The sequence below is a fragment of the Salvia hispanica genome, chromosome 2 (assembly GCF_029641045.1).
Source record: "Salvia hispanica isolate PSC_SH4W2 chromosome 2, Shi_PSC_v1, whole genome shotgun sequence".
Taxonomy (NCBI): domain Eukaryota; kingdom Viridiplantae; phylum Streptophyta; class Magnoliopsida; order Lamiales; family Lamiaceae; genus Salvia; species Salvia hispanica.
The window spans coordinates 35,168,425-35,188,116 of NC_142693.1; the positions used below are offsets into that span (position 1 = coordinate 35,168,425).

General features: G+C 40.1%; 1 protein-coding gene across 1 annotated transcript; it reads right to left on the bottom strand.

Annotated features, from left to right (window-relative positions):
* Positions 1 to 657: 657 nt before the first annotated feature.
* Positions 658 to 19,469, bottom strand: LOC148932271 (uncharacterized). The gene is made up of 5 exons (XM_089065049.1): positions 19,465 to 19,469; positions 19,273 to 19,372; positions 18,620 to 18,670; positions 868 to 941; positions 658 to 772 (listed from the first exon to the last, which is right to left on the bottom strand). The coding sequence occupies exons 1-5, from the start codon at positions 19,467 to 19,469 to the stop codon at positions 658 to 660; spliced, it is 345 nt and encodes a 114-aa protein (XP_088921175.1).
* Positions 19,470 to 19,692: the final 223 nt, after the last annotated feature.

Genomic DNA, 19,692 nt, shown 5'->3' on the forward strand with positions numbered 1-19,692 from the left:
TAAACTCATCTTGTTATCTTATGGTTTCACTTTTGAATTGCTAAAAACTCAAGATAGATTTTTTTTTTCAACTGGGAAAAGATAAGATAATAAAATTTTCCTTGACAATGACATAAAGCCTATGCAAAATAACGACGTATTATTGACCTCCAATTTTACTTAATCCATCAACGGAGAAACATGTTCAGCTGAATCTCCACCGTTTCCATAAATGTCATTACTATGCTCTTCCTTCTCATCTCCATCCAAAGAACTCAAACCTGCTTCGATCTGAAACCAAAGCCCCTTACATAAATAATTATTTATATCACATCCCATTTTATTATTATATATTAATTGCACAAAAGAGTTCAAATATTATGCATTGTAGAGCAAATGGTGATTACATCATCAGTAAAGGTCTCTATTTCACAACCAAAATGGGAAATGGGATACCTACAATTGAAGGTTATAGCGTCAAACTTAAAATCACCTAACTTTAGGATGATGAATAACACTAATGTGTTATAACATTAAAAGGTCCATAGTGAGATAAATCTTTGTTGTTGGTTACTGAAAGAGCAAATGGCATAGTTAAGGAAAAAATAAAATCAATGTTTTACGGTATTTGTTTTATTAAATTTTCATTTAAACCAACAACATCCAAACCTCAATGCTTCATATATTCCATGACTTATTCCACATCGTCTGTGATTCAATGAAGCCTAAGCTAAGATGAGGCCCTGCAGCTGAGCTTGATCCACTCTGATTTTCATCCATATTTGACCTCATCCTGAAAAAATAATTTTTATAAAATAAATTTTAATTTGATAATTTAATAAGTATTATTCATATATGTTATTATATATTAAAATAAATAAAAGTTACCTTGCATGGTTTCCCTCAGCAGAGTGACCAGTCAATGAAACTGCATCATCCATTTGCATCGTTGCAGCTTGCACCTAAAAATATATATATATATATATATATATATATATATTTTGTTCATGTACTACAAATTATAATTAGGATCTGGTACATTTAATAAGTATTATCCATTTGCATCGTTGAAATTGAAATGGAAAGAGTTGAACTAAAATTTAATTTCAAATCCTTTGTTTAGCAAAATGAAATAATTGATACAAAATTGAATTTGAAAAATTGTGCGTTCAACTCTTTTACTGCCCAGTACGCCTTGTGCTCAATACCCACGGGCAAGTGGCACATTTTGCCAAACACAAGCCTATAAGGCGACATTCCAATAGGTGTCTTAAAGGCAGTCCTGTAAGCCCATAGTGCGTCACCGAGCCTCTTACTCCAGTCCTTCCTTGACGGGTTAACCGTTTTCTCCAATATCGCCTTGATCTCGCGATTAGATATCTCCGCTTGACCGTTAGACTGAGGGTGGTACGGGGTGGATATTCTATGGTGAACACCGTATTTCTTCATCAGAGCCTCGATGGTGCGATTACAGAAATGCGTTCCTTGATCTGAAACGATTGCTCTAGGAACTCCATATCTGTTGAAAATATTGGTCTGCAGAAATTTTGCCACTTCTTTTGATTCACATGTCGTTGTGGCCTTGGCTTCTATCCACTTAGACACATAATCTACTGCAACCAATATATAAGTATTCCCACAAGATGACGGAAATGGTCCCATGAAGTCCATTCCCCATACATCAAAAACTTCACAAACAACCACCGGGACCTGAGGCATCTCATCCCTCCTAGAAATTCCCCCCGTCTGTTGGCATCTCTCGCAGCACTGGCAAAATTCAAATGCATCTTTATTCAATGTTGGCCAGTAAAAACCACTATCCAGGACCTTCCTTGATGTCTTCCTTGGTCCGAAGTGACCTCCACATGCCAAAGTATGGCAATGAATTAGCACGTCCTTTTGTTCCCATTCGGGAATGCAGCGCCTAATCACTTGGTCTGAGCACATTTTCCACAGGTACGGATCATCCCAAAAATAGTATTTGGCTTCGCTTTTAAGCTTCATCCTCTGGGCTCGGGAAGCTTCTTCTGAGCTTGGCACTTCTCCCGTGACCAAGTAATTTGCCAGATCGGCGAACCAGGGTTCTGCGTTAAGTGTGCGCTTTCCTTTATCAGATTCTCCAAGACCGGTTAATGCCAACACAGCTTCCCAGCTTATCGGTCTAGGGAGTCCATCCAGACAGTACAAATGCTCTTCGGGAAAAGCATCAGGGATGGCCTCTTTTGTTTCCCCTTGATGAATCCTACTCAAGTGATCGGCCACTTTGTTCTCCGTTCCTCTTTTGTCCCTTACTTCCCAATCAAACTCCTGCAGAAGCAATACCCATCGGATCAACCTTGGTTTTGACTCCTTCTTAGCCAGTAAGTACTTTATTGCTGCATGATCCGTGAAAACAATAACCTTTGACCCAAGTAGATAGGGTCGGAATTTTTCAAATGAGTACACGACAGCCAACATTTCCTTCTCCGTGGTATCGTAATTTTTTTGAGCTTGATTCAGCGTTTTGGACGCGTAGAAGATCACATAACTTTTCCCGTCTATCTTCTGCCCTAGGACGGCTCCCACAGCGAAATCACTCGCATCGCACATTACTTCAAAAGGGTAATTCCAGTCTGGCGCCGTGATAATTGGTGCGGTCACGAGTCTATCCTTGAGCAACTGGAATGCCTTTTTGCATTCTTCATCAAACACGAACTCCACATCGTTATGCAACAAATGAGTGAGTGGTTGCGCAATTTTTGCAAAGTCCTTGATAAACCTCCTATAGAAACCTGCGTGACCCAGGAATCCTCTAATTTCTTTTTGACTTGTGGGGTAAGGTAGCTTTGAAATCACTTCCACCTTTGCCTTGTCTACTTGAATTCCCCTATCAGAAACTACATGACCTAGGACAATGCCCTCGGTCACCATGAAGTGACACTTTTCGAAATTCAAAACCAGGTGCTTCTCTTGGCATCTTTGCAGCACTAGGTCAAGGCTGGCCAAACAAGTATCAAACGAGTCTCCGTATACGGTGAAGTCATCCATGAATATCTCGATACATACCTCCAGCAGATCTGAAAAAATACTCATCATACAACGCTGGAACGTTCCCGGTGCATTGCATAGACCAAATGGCATCCTTCTGTAGGCATAAGTGCCAAAAGGGCATGTGAATGTGGTCTTTTCCTGATCCTCTGGGTTGACGTAAATCTGGAAATAACCGCTGTATCCGTCAAGGAAACAGAAATACTGTTTGCCAGCCAACCTCTCTAGCATCTAGTCAATAAATGGTAAAGGAAAATGATCCTTTTTGGTGGCCTCATTCAGTTTCCTGTAGTCAATACACATCCTCCATCCAGTAACCAGTCGAGTAGGCACCAACTCGTTTTTATCATTTTCTACCACTTGTATTCCTGATTTCTTAGGTACCATGTGAACCGGACTAACCCACTCGCTATCGGGGATGGAGTATATGATTCCCAGGGACAATAGTTTCAAAACTTCCTTGAGTACCTCCTCCCTCATATTCGGATTCAGCTTCCTTTGTGGATCACGTCGAGCCTTTGCCCCTTCCTCTAATCTGATGTGGTGCATGCAAAGATCGGGGCTGATGCCAATGAGGTCCGAAAGTGTCCATCCTATGGCCTTCTTGTTCCTCCTAATTACGTCCAGCAACGTACTCTCTTGTTCCTTAGTCAAGCAGCTGTTGATTATCACTGGACAATTTTCCCCTTCCTCTAGGTACGCATACTTGAGATTCTCAGGTAAGGTTTTCAACTCTTTCTTTGGTGTGACGGCTTCCTGAGGCAGGGGGTTTTTCTCCATACCTCTTGTCGCTATTCCCTCTAGACTTGTTCCTTCGTCTGGGCTCTTCCCTAGAACTGACCCTGCTGATTGGAATGACAGTGGTTGTTGGCATAATGCCATGATCGCTTCATTGATTTGGTCGTCCGTCATGTTCCGAGTAAAAAAAGTTTCACACCATCCTGTCACCTCCTTCTCCACAGCTTGGCTTAGCTCAGAATTGTTAATCTGTTCCTGCATTAACTCAGTCTCAAGATATTCCTGGACCAGGGGGTTAATTACATCCACAACATGCAAATTCTCAACATCGAGTGGTTTTTTCATCGCTTCATCAATGCTGAAGGTGTACTTCTCCCCATGATAGTCTAGGCATATTGTTCCATCAAACACATCAATAATAGTCTTTGCGGTGCGAAGGAAGGGTCTTCCCAACAGCACCCCGCTAGACTCAGCCGATTCATTATCACTCATTTTTATCACATGAAAATCAGCCGGGTACAGGAAATCATGCACTCTAACTATGACATTTTCCAACACTCCCTCAGGAGAGATGCATGTTCTATCGGCTAACTGAATTACCACTTTCGTATTTACCATGCTAACTCCCACCAATTTTTTATATATTGAAAGAGGTAAAACATTTATCGATGCACCTAGATCACACATGGCATGCTCAATTTTAATATCACCTAGAGAAATAGGGAGAGTGAACATACCCGGGTCTGTGCATTTTGATGGCATCCTTCTTTTCTGTATCACTGCGGACACACTTTCTCCTATGACAATCTTCCCATCAGGTTTGGTTTTCCCAGCTATGAACTCTTTGATGAACTTGCTGAAAGTGGGTATCTTCAGAGCTTGTAAAAACGGCAGGTTAATCTCCAGCTTGCTAAATATTTCCACAAAATCCTCCGGATCATCCTTCTTTTTCTTGGCTTCCCCTCGGTATGGAAATGGCTTTGGTCGCTTCACTGCATTTGTGGAACTCCCTGCGGGGGCCTCACTAACCTCCCCGCTGCCTTCTTTACTCTTTAATTCAGGTTCTGGATCAAGGAAAAATGGGTCACTTGGTCGAGGTAGAGATCCCCCTAAATCTCCCTCCTGGAGGTCATCCTGAACAAGGACTTCTCTGGGTCTAGGGTTATCCCCTTGAGACTCTCGGCTTTCTTTTCCTCCGATCACCTGTGAAGGTATCTTTTCATCACTCTCCAGCGTCGGTCCTTCATAGCCTCGTCCGGATCTCAAAGTGATTTGACTAATGTTTGCTCGGTCTGGTGGCTTGACCGTGGCAGGCAGTCTTCCTTCATTTCCCCGCATTTCATTCAACGATGTGGCTAACTGTGACATTTGCTTTGCCAGCATGTCCATGGCAGACTTCTGCTCCTTTTGAGCATCCTGAATTTTGTGCACCACGTCATTGTTAGCCTGCATGTTATTCTGCATGTGTTGCTGAGAGTTGACCAGGTCATGCACCACGTCATCTAGATTCCTCTGAGGCCGGTAATTTGTTTGATTTGAACTGGAACCTTGATTCTGACTTGTTCCAACAATCTGGTTCTGGCGATAGTTTCCCTGACCTCCCTGATTGTTGTTGAACTGATTTGCTGGACCTTGGTGATTTTGTTGGAAATTTTGATTGTTCCCCGAAGTATTCCTTTGATGTGGGGGCGCATAGGAATTCCCTTGGTTATTCTGGTTCCTGCTCCAGTTATTCGGCCCTTCTTGATTCTTCCCTGACCCGTTAGAATTATGCTGCGGTCCTTCCTGATTCCGGTTGGGCCAATTCTGCTGGTTCTCCGTTGGACCTGGGTATTGCAATTGCAGTTGTTGGTTTCCTTCAGCCCACCTAAAACAAGGGTTGTCCCTCCATGGTGCATCTTTAATCTTCCACTGGTTCCAGCTTGTATTTTGATTATTTTGGTTCCAGTTCCCCATCGCATTTGCTTGAGCTTGAAGTTCTCCATCGGGTGATGGACTGCTATAGCATTGGATTTGATTTTCCTCCTGACCAGGGGTATTCTTCCTTTCAATGGCATTTAGCAGTGCCTTCTCCAATCGATCAATCCTGTCTCTAACCCCTTCTCCTTCTTGTTCCTTAACTGCATTCGCTGAACTTCTCCTCATGATGGCACGCGGATTATCATACGCTTTCTTCGCGTCAATTAATCTTCCCAGAATTTCGCGCGCTTCACTTGCCCTGTTCTTGGTAAAATTCCCCCCGCTCGAGGAATTCATTAAGTCCTTTGATTCAAGATTTGCTCCTTCATAGAACAAATAAAATGTTTCAGCCTCCATCATTCTATGATTAGGACAAGCATCAAGCAGTCCCTTAAACCGAGACCAATATTGGCTTAAAGACTCATCGTAGTCCTGCTTGCATTCTTGAATCTCCTTTTTGAGAGCATTTGTTTTGTTGGACGGGAAAAAATAGTCCAGGAATTCCAATTTGAAATCCCTCCACGTGGTGATTGAGTCAGGTGGAAGCCTCAGCAACCATGTGTTGGCCTCTCCCTTTAAGGCAAATGGAATCGCACGCAGGCGGTAGTCCTCCACGGTAGTTTCGTTGGGCCTCTTCTGAATGCTGCATAGCTTGCTGAACTCGTTCAAAAATTCGTAAGGACACTCGTTTCTCCGCCCTGAGAATGTAGGTAAAACGCCAAGCACATTTGTTTTAATCTCAATAGATCGCTGGCGCTGATTCGACGCTATGGCATGGGCTGGCTCTCCATCCAGATGTGCAGTGAGTGAATCAATTTCTTGGTCTGTGTCCACTACGTTTGCCATTACAGATTCCTCTTCTGAATGTTCAGTTTCTGATGACGACTGTGGATCCTCTTTCCCCGATGAATTCCACTCTTCTTCGCTTCCTGATTCACACGGAAGCGGATCTACTGTTGACAACCCTGATCTGGTAGTAACGGCGGATGTTGATTCCTTGACTTGACACCTCAATTGGACGTTCCTTGACCAAGACGGGTTACTCCAGACTCCTGACCGTAAGCTTTTGCTCATAAACTGTCAACAAAAAGAAACACAAAAATTAAACTATATACACCAAATCTCTAGCGTGAAAAAAAAACTACGCCATCCATCCCCGACAACGGCGCCATTTGAAGAGCGTGATCAGTGTGTTTGCTTTGTCTCTTCCTAGTGCTTGTAAAATTATAAAGCCTCCTAGATCCAGCGAATCGACTAGATCACAGGGTCTAGGAACTCGCGGAACTGGAGAATCTCGGTCGTTGGATACACAGAACACTCCTTCAAAACCCTCAACCACGAATACTAAAATTTAGCACAGGGAAGTAGGGATCGATCCCACAGAGAGAGATGCGTAAGAAATATGCATAGAGATCTGGAAACTATTTTTGGTTTGGCTGCTGCCACGCATTTTTGGGTTGAGGAAATTAAACTAAGTTTGGAATTGAACTCTGCTATGCTAACAGCTAGATCTAGGCAGAAATGAATATTGCATGAAAACTAAGACTAGACAATCACTGGATCTAAAGACTCGTAACTAATTTACCTAGACCAAGGAATTTAAAATGCAAGCGGGACCCAAAACTGAAAAGGCAGATACGGACGAAAAGAAAAGCTGCAGAATAACTAACTAAAGCATCAACTGAAAAAAAAAATAAATGACTTCATCTTCTCCGACGGACTCACAAGAACACTCGGTAAACTTAATAGGACGCGATTCAGAAGCAAACAACCAGATTTAAAACAAGCAGGTGACATACGAAAAGATAACAGAAAAAATCTACGCTACTAGACGAAGCCAAACAGAAACAGAACATAACTCTTGAAATTCATGCACAAATCTATCTCCCCTACTCAGATCCAAAACTCGGATGCTAAATCCACTCCGGATCCAAGCATCCGACTCAAAACTCCAACCAAAAAACAGCTCCATAACAACAGATTTGGATTCTCCACAGATCAACAACAACAAATAAAGATCAACAATCAAACTCCCAGATCAAACACCATGTCAACAGATAAAATAGCTCAACATAAATCAACTCCAAAACAGAGGAAATGAAACCAACAGAAATGCATAGGAAATTTAAACAACATCAACAGCAGATTCGACTCCCGAAAGTGAAGTTCGAAAAAACAAGAAACAACAAACTGAAATTTAAATGATTGTATCTTCGCCCTCACGCGGACGGTGTTACGTCGGAACTACTGAACTCAAAAACGACTCCCTTAACCATCCCGAATTCCCATTTCCAAGTGTGTGTGTTTGAGCTAAGTATGAGCAAAAGTTCTCTCCCTTTTTTCGTGCTGCATACTCCTCCATTTATATGCGTTGAGGTGGGGCCCAGCGAGGTATAGATAGACCTTGTTGCCCTCAGCTATCAACTCCCTTCCTCTAGCCTTCTTTTCCTTCAGCTTTGATCAATTTCTGCTCATTTCCTCGCTAGACTGTTTCCTCCAGTATCTCCTGGATCTAGCGCTTTATCACACACCTGGCTTAATCAAACATGTTAGACCCAGCAGAAATGTGATGCTTTTCACTATATAACCAATGCATGAAATTAGCCTTATCAAACACATTTGAAGAGCGTGATCAGTGTGTTTGCTTTGTCTCTTCCTAGTGCTTGTAAAATTATCAAGCCTCCTAGATCCAGCGAATCGACTAGATCACAGACAGGAACTCGCGGAACTGGAGAATCTCGGTCATTGGATACACAGAACACTCCTTCAAAACCCTCAACCACGAATACTAAAATTTAGCACAGGGAAGTAGGGATCGATCCCACAGAGAGAGATGCGTAATAAATATGCATAGAGATCTGGAAACTATTTTTGGTTTGGCTACTGCCACGCATTTTTGGGTTGAGGAAATTAAACTAAGTTTGGAATTGAACTCTGCTATGCTAACAGCTAGATCTAGGCAGAAATGAATATTGCATGAAAACTAAGACTAGACAATCACTGGATCTAAAGACTCGTAACTAATTTACCTAGACCAAGGAATTTAAAATGCAAGCGGGACCCAAAACTGAAAAGGCAGATACGGACGAAAAGAAAAGCTGCAGAATAACTAACTAAAGCATCAACTGAAAAAAAAATAAATGACTTCATCTTCTCCGACGGACTCACAAGAACACTCGGTAAACTTAATAGGACGCGATTCAGAAGCAAACAACCAGATTTAAAACAAGCAGGTGACATACGAAAAGATAACAGAAAAAATCTACGCTACTAGACGAAGCCAAACAGAAACAGAACATAACTCTTGAAATTCATGCACAAATCTATCTCCCCTACTCAGATCCAAAACTCGGATGCTAAATCCACTCCGGATCCAAGCATCCGACTCAAAACTCCAACCAAAAAACAGCTCCATAACAACAGATTTGGATTCTCCACAGATCAACAACAACAAATACAGATCAACAATCAAACTCCCAGATCAAACACCATGTCAACAGATAAAATAGCTCAACATAAATCAACTCCAAAACAGAGGAAATGAAACCAACAGAAATGCATAGGAAATTTAAACAACATCAACAGCAGATTCGACTCCCGAAAGTGAAGTTCGAAAAAACAAGAAACAACAAACTGAAATTTAAATGATTGTATCTTCGCCCTCACGCGGACGGTGTTACGTCGGAACTACTGAACTCAAAAACGACTCCCTTAACCATCCCGAATTCCCATTTCCAAGTGTGTGTGTTTGAGCTAAGTATGAGCAAAAGTTCTCTCCCTTTTTTCGTGCTGCATACTCCTCCATTTATATGCGTTGAGGTGGGGCCCAACGAGGTATAGATAGACCTTGTTGCCCTCAGCTATCAACTCCCTTCCTCTAGCCTTCTTTTCCTTCAGCTCTGATCAATTTCTGCTCATTTCCTCGCTAGACTGTTTCCTCCAGTATCTCTTGGATCTAGCGCTTTATCACACACCTGGCTTAATCAAACATGTTAGACCCAGCAGAAATGTGATGCTTTTCACTATATAACCAATGCATGAAATTAACCTTATCAAACACATTTGAAGAGCGTGATCAGTGTGTTTGCTTTGTCTCTTCCTAGTGCTTGTAAAATTATCAAGCCTCCTAGATCCAGCAAATCGACTAGATCACAGGGTCTAGGAACTCGAGGAACTGGAGAATATCGGTCGTTGGATACACAGAACACTCCTTCAAAACCCTCAACCACGAATACTAAAATTTAGCACAGGGAAGTAGGGATCGATCCCACAGAGAGAGATGCGTAATAAATATGCATAGAGATCTGGAAACTATTTTTGGTTTGGCTGCTGCCACGCATTTTTGGGTTGAGGAAATTAAACTAAGTTTGGAATTGAACTCTGCTATGCTAACAGCTAGATCTAGGCAGAAATGAATATTGCATGAAAACTAAGACTAGACAATCACTGGATCTAAAGACTCGTAACTAATTTACCTAGACCAAGGAATTTAAAATGCAAGCGGGACCCAAAACTGAAAAGGCAGATACGGACGAAAAGAAAAGATGCAGAATAACTAACTAAAGCATCAACTGAAAAAAAAATAAATGACTTCATCTTCTCCGATGGACTCACAAGAACACTCGGTAAACTTAATAGGACGCGATTCAGAAGCAAACAACCAGATTTAAAACAAGCAGGTGACATACGAAAAGATAACAGAAAAAATCTACGCTACTAGACGAAGCCAAACAGAAACAGAACATAACTCTTGAAATTCATGCACAAATCTATCTCCCCTACTCAGATCCAAAACTCGGATGCTAAATCCACTCCGGATCCAAGCATCCGACTCAAAACTCCAACCAAAAAACAGCTCCATAACAACAGATTTGGATTCTCCACAGATCAACAACAACAAATACAGATCAACAATCAAACTCCCAGATCAAACACCATGTCAACAGATAAAATAGCTCAACATAAATCAACTCCAAAACAGAGGAAATGAAACCAACAGAAATGCATAGGAAATTTAAACAACATCAACAGCAGATTCGACTCCCGAAAGTGAAGTTCGAAAAAACAAGAAACAACAAACTGAAATTTAAATGATTGTATCTTCGCCCTCACGCGGACGGTGTTACGTCGGAACTACTGAACTCAAAAACGACTCCCTTAACCATCCCGAATTCCCATTTCCAAGTGTGTGTGTTTGAGCTAAGTATGAGCAAAAGTTCTCTCCCTTTTTTCGTGCTGCATACTCCTCCATTTATATGCGTTGAGGTGGGGCCCAACGAGGTATAGATAGACCTTGTTGCCCTCAGCTATCAACTCCCTTCCTCTAGCCTTCTTTTCCTTCAGCTCTGATCAATTTCTGCTCATTTCCTCGCTAGACTGTTTCCTCCAGTATCTCTTGGATCTAGCGCTTTATCACACACCTGGCTTAATCAAACATGTTAGACCCAGCAGAAATGTGATGCTTTTCACTATATAACCAATGCATGAAATTAACCTTATCAAACACATTTGAAGAGCGTGATCAGTGTGTTTGCTTTGTCTCTTCCTAGTGCTTGTAAAATTATCAAGCCTCCTAGATCCAGCAAATCGACTAGATCACAGGGTCTAGGAACTCGCGGAACTGGAGAATATCGGTCGTTGGATACACAGAACACTCCTTCAAAACCCTCAACCACGAATACTAAAATTTAGCACAGGGAAGTAGGGATCGATCCCACAGAGAGAGATGCGTAATAAATATGCATAGAGATCTGGAAACTATTTTTGGTTTGGCTGCTGCCACGCATTTTTGGGTTGAGGAAATTAAACTAAGTTTGGAATTGAACTCTGCTATGCTAACAGCTAGATCTAGGCAGAAATGAATATTGCATGAAAACTAAGACTAGACAATCACTGGATCTAAAGACTCTTAACTAATTTACCTACACCAAGGAATTTAAAATGCAAGCGGGACCCAAAACTGAAAAGGCAGATACGGACGAAAAGAAAAGCTGCAGAATAACTAACTAAAGCATCAACTGAAAAAAAAAATAAATGACTTCATCTTCTCCGACGGACTCACAAGAACACTCGGTAAACTTAATAGGACGCGATTCAGAAGCAAACAACCAGATTTAAAACAAGCAGGTGACATACGAAAAGATAACAGAAAAAATCTACGCTACTAGACGAAGCCAAACAGAAACAGAACATAACTCTTGAAATTCATGCACAAATCTATCTCCCCTGCTCAGATCCAAAACTCGGATGCTAAATCCACTCCGGATCCAAGCATCCGACTCAAAACTCCAACCAAAAAACAGCTCCATAACAACAGATTTGGATTCTCCACAGATCAACAACAACAAATACAGATCAACAATCAAACTCCCAGATCAAACACCATGTCAACAGATAAAATAGCTCAACATAAATCAACTCCAAAACAGAGGAAATGAAACCAACAGAAATGCATAGGAAATTTAAACAACATCAACAGCAGATTCGACTCCCGAAAGTGAAGTTCGAAAAAACAAGAAACAACAAACTGAAATTTAAATGATTGTATCTTCGCCCTCACGCGGACGGTGTTACGTCGGAACTACTGAACTCAAAAACGACTCCCTTAACCATCCCGAATTCCCATTTCCAAGTGTGTGTGTTTGAGCTAAGTATGAGCAAAAGTTCTCTCCCTTTTTTCGTGCTGCATACTCCTCCATTTATATGCGTTGAGGTGGGGCCCAGCGAGGTATAGATAGACCTTGTTGCCCTCAGCTATCAACTCCCTTCCTCTAGCCTTCTTTTCCTTCAGCTCTGATCAATTTCTGCTCATTTCCTCGCTAGACTGTTTCCTCCAGTATCTCTTGGATCTAGCGCTTTATCACACACCTGGCTTAATCAAACATGTTAGACCCAGCAGAAATGTGATGCTTTTCACTATATAACCAATGCATGAAATTAACCTTATCAAACACATTTGAAGAGCGTGATCAGTGTGTTTGCTTTGTCTCTTCCTAGTGCTTGTAAAATTATCAAGCCTCCTAGATCCAGCAAATCGACTAGATCACAGGGTCTAGGAACTCGCGGAACTGGAGAATATCGGTCGTTGGATACACAGAACACTCCTTCAAAACCCTCAACCACGAATACTAAAATTTAGCACAGGGAAGTAGGGATCGATCCCACAGAGAGAGATGCGTAATAAATATGCATAGAGATCTGGAAACTATTTTTGGTTTGGCTGCTGCCACGCATTTTTGGGTTGAGGAAATTAAACTAAGTTTGGAATTGAACTCTGCTATGCTAACAGCTAGATCTAGGCAGAAATGAATATTGCATGAAAACTAAGACTAGACAATCACTGGATCTAAAGACTCGTAACTAATTTACCTAGACCAAGGAATTTAAAATGCAAGCGGGACCCAAAACTGAAAAGGCAGATACGGACGAAAAGAAAAGCTGCAGAATAACTAACTAAAGCATCAACTGAAAAAAAAATAAATGACTTCATCTTCTCCGACGGACTCACAAGAACACTCGGTAAACTTAATAGGACGCGATTCAGAAGCAAACAACCAGATTTAAAACAAGCAGGTGACATACGAAAAGATAACAGAAAAAATCTACGCTACTAGACGAAGCCAAACAGAAACAGAACATAACTCTTGAAATTCATGCACAAATCTATCTCCCCTACTCAGATCCAAAACTCGGATGCTAAATCCAATCCGGATCCAAGCATCCGACTCAAAACTCCAACCAAAAAACAGCTCCATAACAACAGATTTGGATTCTCCACAGATCAACAACAACAAATACAGATCAACAATCAAACTCCCAGATCAAACACCATGTCAACAGATAAAATAGCTCAACATAAATCAACTCCAAAACAGAGGAAATGAAACCAACAGAAATGCATAGGAAATTTAAACAACATCAACAGCAGATTCGACTCCCGAAAGTGAAGTTCGAAAAAACAAGAAACAACAAACTGAAATTTAAATGATTGTATCTTCGCCCTCACGCGGACGGTGTTACGTCGGAACTACTGAACTAAAAAACGACTCCATTAACCATCCTGAATTCCCATATCCAAGTGTGTGTGTTTGAGCTAAGTATGAGCAAAAGTTCTCTCCCTTTTTTCGTGCTGCATACTCCTCCATTTATATGCGTTGAGGTGGGGCCCAGCGAGGTATAGATAGACCTTGTTGCCCTCAGCTATCAACTCCCTTCCTCTAGCCTTCTTTTCCTTCAGCTTTGATCAATTTCTGCTCATTTCCTCGCTAGACTGTTTCCTCCAGTATCTCCTGGATCTAGCGCTTTATCACACACCTGGCTTAATCAAACATGTTAGACCCAGCAGAAATGTGATGCTTTTCACTATATAACCAATGCATGAAATTAGCCTTATCAAACAAGCCGAGCCAATCTGAGTGAAGTGAGAACGATAGAGAACGCCTTTACTTACTCAGTCGTGAAGCCCTACTTTAAAAGCGAGTTATAAGCCTGTAATAACTTCGAGCTAACATATGTAACTGGGCTGCCACTGAATGCTGAAGGAGAAGAATTTAGGAAGGAGATAATAAAATAAATGATAATCTGGAGGGATAAGCTGGACGAAGTCCAGAGGAAGTAATATCAAGAAGTATAATTAAGGAGGTATAAGCTGGACGAAGTCCAGGGAAAAAAATAAATAAATAAAAAGAGGGGGGGAGTTTAGAAGGAGAAAATTCTCATAACCTGACGCTTCAGTGGTATGGCGATGACTTAAGAGGGAGTTGGTCCTAACATCCCCGGTGAGGAATGAGTGATCGAGTGAATCCAACAATTGGGGAAGTAAAAGGCCATCTTGACAAACTGACAGATTGGCTAGGTAGAGGAAGGGAAATGGCCTATTTGGAGGAGTGCAGCCTGTTGGATTGACCTTAATCTTGTGGGGACGGTTGCCTAAAAGTTGAAGCCAGTTCATGCATATGTGTTTATGTGTTTTCGTTTTAAATGTTTATGTGTTTTCATTTTAATGTCTAAAATTGTGCCGGTTGTGTCTAAGTCTAGGAGTCTGTTTAGAGTCTGTAGAGTCGGTCAAGGGATAACCATGCTTAGAAATTCGCCTTATTCTTTTCTCTTGTCTTTATACTTGAGGACATGTATGGTTTAAGTGTGAGCAGTTTGATAAGGCTAATTTCATGCATTGGTTATATAGTGAAAAGCATCACATTTCTGCTGGGTCTAACATGTTTGATTAAGCCAGGTGTGTGATAAAGCGCTAGATCCAGGAGATACTGGAGGAAACAGTCTAGCGAGGAAATGAGCAGAAATTGATCAAAGCTGAAAGAAAAGAAGGCTAGAGGAAGGGAGTTGATAGCTGAGGGCAACAAGGTCTATCTATACCTCGCTGGGCCCCACCTCAACGCATATAAATGGAGGAGTATGCAGCACGAAAAAAGGGAGAGAACTTTTGCTCATACTTAGCTCAAACACACACACTTGGAAATGGGAATTCGGGATGGTTAAGGGAGTCGTTTTTGAGTTCAGTAGTTCCGACGTAACACCGTCCGCGTGAGGGCGAAGATACAATCATTTAAATTTCAGTTTGTTGTTTCTTGTTTTTTCGAACTTCACTTTCGGGAGTCGAATCTGCTGTTGATGTTGTTTAAATTTCCTATGCATTTCTGTTGGTTTCATTTCCTCTGTTTTGGAGTTGATTTATGTTGAGCTATTTTATCTGTTGACATGGTGTTTGATCTGGGAGTTTGATTGTTGATCTGTATTTGTTGTTGTTGATCTGTGGAGAATCCAAATCTGTTGTTATGGAGCTGTTTTTTTTGGTTGGAGTTTTGAGTCGGATGCTTGGATCCGGAGTGGATTTAGCATCCGAGTTTTGGATCTGAGCAGGGGAGATAGATTTGTGCATGAATTTCAAGAGTTATGTTCTGTTTCTGTTTGGCTTCGTCTAGTAGCGTAGATTTTTTCTGTTATCTTTTCGTATGTCACCTGCTTGTTTTAAATCTGGTTGTTTGCTTCTGAATCGCGTCCTATTAAGTTTACCGAGTGTTCTTGTGAGTCCGTCGGAGAAGATGAAGTCATTTATTTTTTTTTCAGTTGATGTTTTAGTTAGTTATTCTGCAGCTTTTCTTTTCGTCCGTATCTGCCTTTTCAGTTTTGGGTCCCGCTTGCATTTTAAATTCCTTGGTCTAGGTAAATTAGTTAAGAGTCTTTAGATCCAGTGATTGTCTAGTCTTAGTTTTCATGCAATATTCATTTCTGCCTAGATCTAGCTGTTAGCATAGCAGAGTTCAATTCCAAACTTAGTTTAATTTCCTCAACCCAAAAATGCGTGGCAGCAGCCAAACCAAAAATAGTTTCCAGATCTCTATGCATATTTATTACGCATCTCTCTCTGTGGGATCGATCCCTACTTCCCTGTGCTAAATTTTAGTATTCGTGGTTGAGGGTTTTGAAGGAGTGTTATGTGTATCCAACGACCGATATTCTCCAGTTCCGCGAGTTCCTAGACCCTGTGATCTAGTCGATTTGCTGGATCTAGGAGGCTTGATAATTTTACAAGCACTAGGAAGAGACAAAGCAAACACACTGATCACGCTCTTCAAATGTGTTTGATAAGGCTAATTTCATGCATTGGTTTTATAGTGAAAAGCATCACATTTCTGCTGGGTCTAACATGTTTGATTAAGCCAGGTGTGTGATAAAGCGCTAGATCCAGGAGATACTGGAGGAAACAGTCTAGCGAGGAAATGAGCAGAAATTGATCAAAGCTGAAGGAAAAGAAGGCTAGAGGAAGGGAGTTGATAGCTGAGGGCAACAAGGTCTATCTATACCTCGCTGGGCCCCACCTCAACGCATATAAATGGAGGAGTATGCAGCACGAAAAAAGGGAGAGAACTTTTGCTCATACTTAGCTCAAACACACACACTTGGAAATGGGAATTCGGGATGGTTAAGGGAGTCGTTTTTGAGTTCAGTAGTTCCGACGTAACACCGTCCGCGTGAGGGCGAAGATACAATCATTTAAATTTCAGTTTGTTGTTTCTTGTTTTTTCGAACTTCACTTTCGGGAGTCGAATCTGCTGTTGATGCTGTTTAAATTTCCTATGCATTTCTGTTGATTTCATTTCCTCTGTTTTGGAGTTGATTTATGTTGAGCTATTTTATCTGTTGACATGGTGTTTGATCTGGGAGTTTGATTGTTGATCTGTATTTGTTGTTGTTGATCTGTGGAGAATCCAAATCTGTTGTTATGGAGCTGTTTTTTGGTTGGAGTTTTGAGTCGGATGCTTGGATCCGGAGTGGATTTAGCATCCGAGTTTTGGATCTGAGTAGGGGAGATAGATTTGTGCATGAATTTCAAGAGTTATGTTCTGTTTCTGTTTGGCTTCGTCTAGTAGCGTAGATTTTTTCTGTTATCTTTTCGTATGTCACCTGCTTGTTTTAAATCTGGTTGTTTGCTTCTGAATCGCGTCCTATTAAGTTTATCGAGTGTTCTTGTGAGTCCGTCGGAGAAGATGAAGTCATTTATTTTTTTTCAGTTGATGCTTTAGTTAGTTATTCTGCAGCTTTTCTTTTCTTCCGTATCTGCTTTTTCAGTTTTGGGTCCCGCTTGCATTTTAAATTCCTTGGTCTAGGTAAATTAGTTACGAGTCTTTAGATCCAGTGATTGTCTAGTCTTAGTTTTCATGCAATATTCATTTCTGCCTAGATCTAGCTGTTAGCATAGCAGAGTTCAATTCCAAACTTAGTTTAATTTCCTCAATCCAAAAATGCGTGGCAGCAGCCAAACCAAAAATAGTTTCCAGATCTCTATGCATATTTATTACGCATCTCTCTCTGTGGGATCGATCCCTACTTCCCTGTGCTAAATTTTAGTATTCGTGGTTGAGGGTTTTGAAGGAGTGTTCTGTGTATCCAACGACCGAGATTCTCCAGTTCCGCGAGTTCCTAGACCCTGTGATCTAGTCGATTCGCTGGATCTAGGAGGCTTGATAATTTTACAAGCACTAGGAAGAGACAAAGCAAACACACTGATCACGCTCTTCAACACACCACACACGTTGCACAATCATTACACACACACACACACTAATAACATACTACGCGCGCATACACACACACTACACACTATCACTAAAACACACTACGCGCGTGCACACACACACACATTACTCAATATATACACACACTACACCGCTCACAATACACATACAACATGTAATGTGTGTATGAGTGTGCATGTGTGCGCGCGCAATGTTCAAGAATGTGTGTATGTGTGATGTGTGTAGCGTGTGTGTGCAAGAATGTGTGCAGTGTGTGTGTGCAGTGTGTGTGAATATGTGTGTAAGAATGTGTGCAATTTGTGTGAATGTGTGCAGTGTGTGTAAGAATGTGTGCAATGTGTGTGTAACTTAACAAATATTTGAAATTCCATTACCTTTGATATAGAATTCAAATTGTGGAATTGGAGGATTTGGAATTGTAATTCTATCCAAATTTTAAGAATTTTTATGATATCAAACACCGGATTTCGAATTGAAGGCTTCGATTCCAATTCCACAAGTCCAATTTCGTATACCAAAAGGAGCCTTTGGTAAGTCTGTATAGATAAATTGAAAATTTAAGGTGTCTTTGCATCAAATACTCATGTTTATTGCACTTTCTATACATAAAAAAGAAAGGTTATCTTCAATACAAAACCTTACAAACGTGCATATATCTAAGCCAATATATAAAGCAAATGCGAATTAAATTTTGTTAGATATTTGATTAAAAAATCATGAAAGTTAGAATTTTGTTACAAACCCTAATTCTTGTCAGTTTCAATTTGTTGAAAAAATTGATACGATCATAAGAGCAACTAAATAAGCAACATATATGTTCATTTTATAATAAAAGAATATACTCCTATCAAATATTGTGTTACCTCAACATTTTCAGTCCTTTCGTGACCAAGTTGATTGCCTAGCAGTTTGGCCTACAAACAAGATCAATGCAAAGTTGATTATCCAAATAAAAATTTTGAAAAAATATAGCACTTGCAATAATGAAGTAGCTTTAAAATCACATCACATTGTTTGTTATTAATTTTTACTAAAACATCCTTGAGTTCAGTTCGATTAACATCATATAGAGTTGGATTGCCCACTCGAGTTTATTTAGCTCTTAGAGCAAATCCAAGGAAAATATGCAAATTGATAATGCATATTTCTCATTTATCTTTTTAGAAAAGGTAAATGTACCCTCTTAAAAACTAGTAATGAATTTTAAGAAAATAAGATAAATAAAAAGAGATAAAGTAAAATAAATACTACCATATTTACTTTTTTTAAAATTGAATAAGACATATAATAAATGCCGTCTTAAATATCTTTCCTATTCAAGAATAAGTTTTTATAAAGAAAAAATAAATATGATAGTTATTTCTCTTTTTCTCTTTACTTGAAATTGCTCCTATCCTTATTATGTTATTCATATCTATTCCTTTGGAAACTAGTAATCAATGAAATATTTAATGAAAAATCCTTTGACTGATTTCGGATATCAGTAAAAATTGATATTATAATTGACAATTCTTACCTTTGATGTCTGGATACGTTGAATAGCAGTTGTAAGAAATTGTTGATAAACTCCTGCTTCAAGAGCTGAATTGATTTTTTCAATGTTAGGTGCATAATACCTGCACATAATTAAAAAAAAAATAGAGTTAATTAGTTTAATTATGAACAAAAAAAAGAGAAAATATATATTAGTAAAATTAAAAATTTCTACCTCATTTTTTCCTGAGACTCACGTTGTTTCCTAGTGAGTTTGTCCAGTTTCACTTCAAGTTCCTATAATTAGCCAATTCAAATTAATGTAATTAAACCAATAATATGTTTTGTACAATCACCAATAATATTTTAAACAAAATGTAGGATATTTTATAATTAAATGAAATTTATTGAAGAGTAAATTTAAATACTCAGAAGAAGACCACAGACACACATAAAATGATAT

Bases quoted from the DNA above. Each gene is read 5' to 3' on its own strand.
- LOC148932271 (XM_089065049.1), bottom strand. The intron at 18,671-19,272 runs GTAAGAATTGTC...TCTTGTTTGTAG, and splicing joins AACGTATCCAGACATCAAAG to GCCAAACTGCTAGGCAATCA. The intron at 942-18,619 runs GTAACACAATAT...ATATATTTTTAG, and splicing joins AAAGGACTGAAAATGTTGAG to GTGCAAGCTGCAACGATGCA.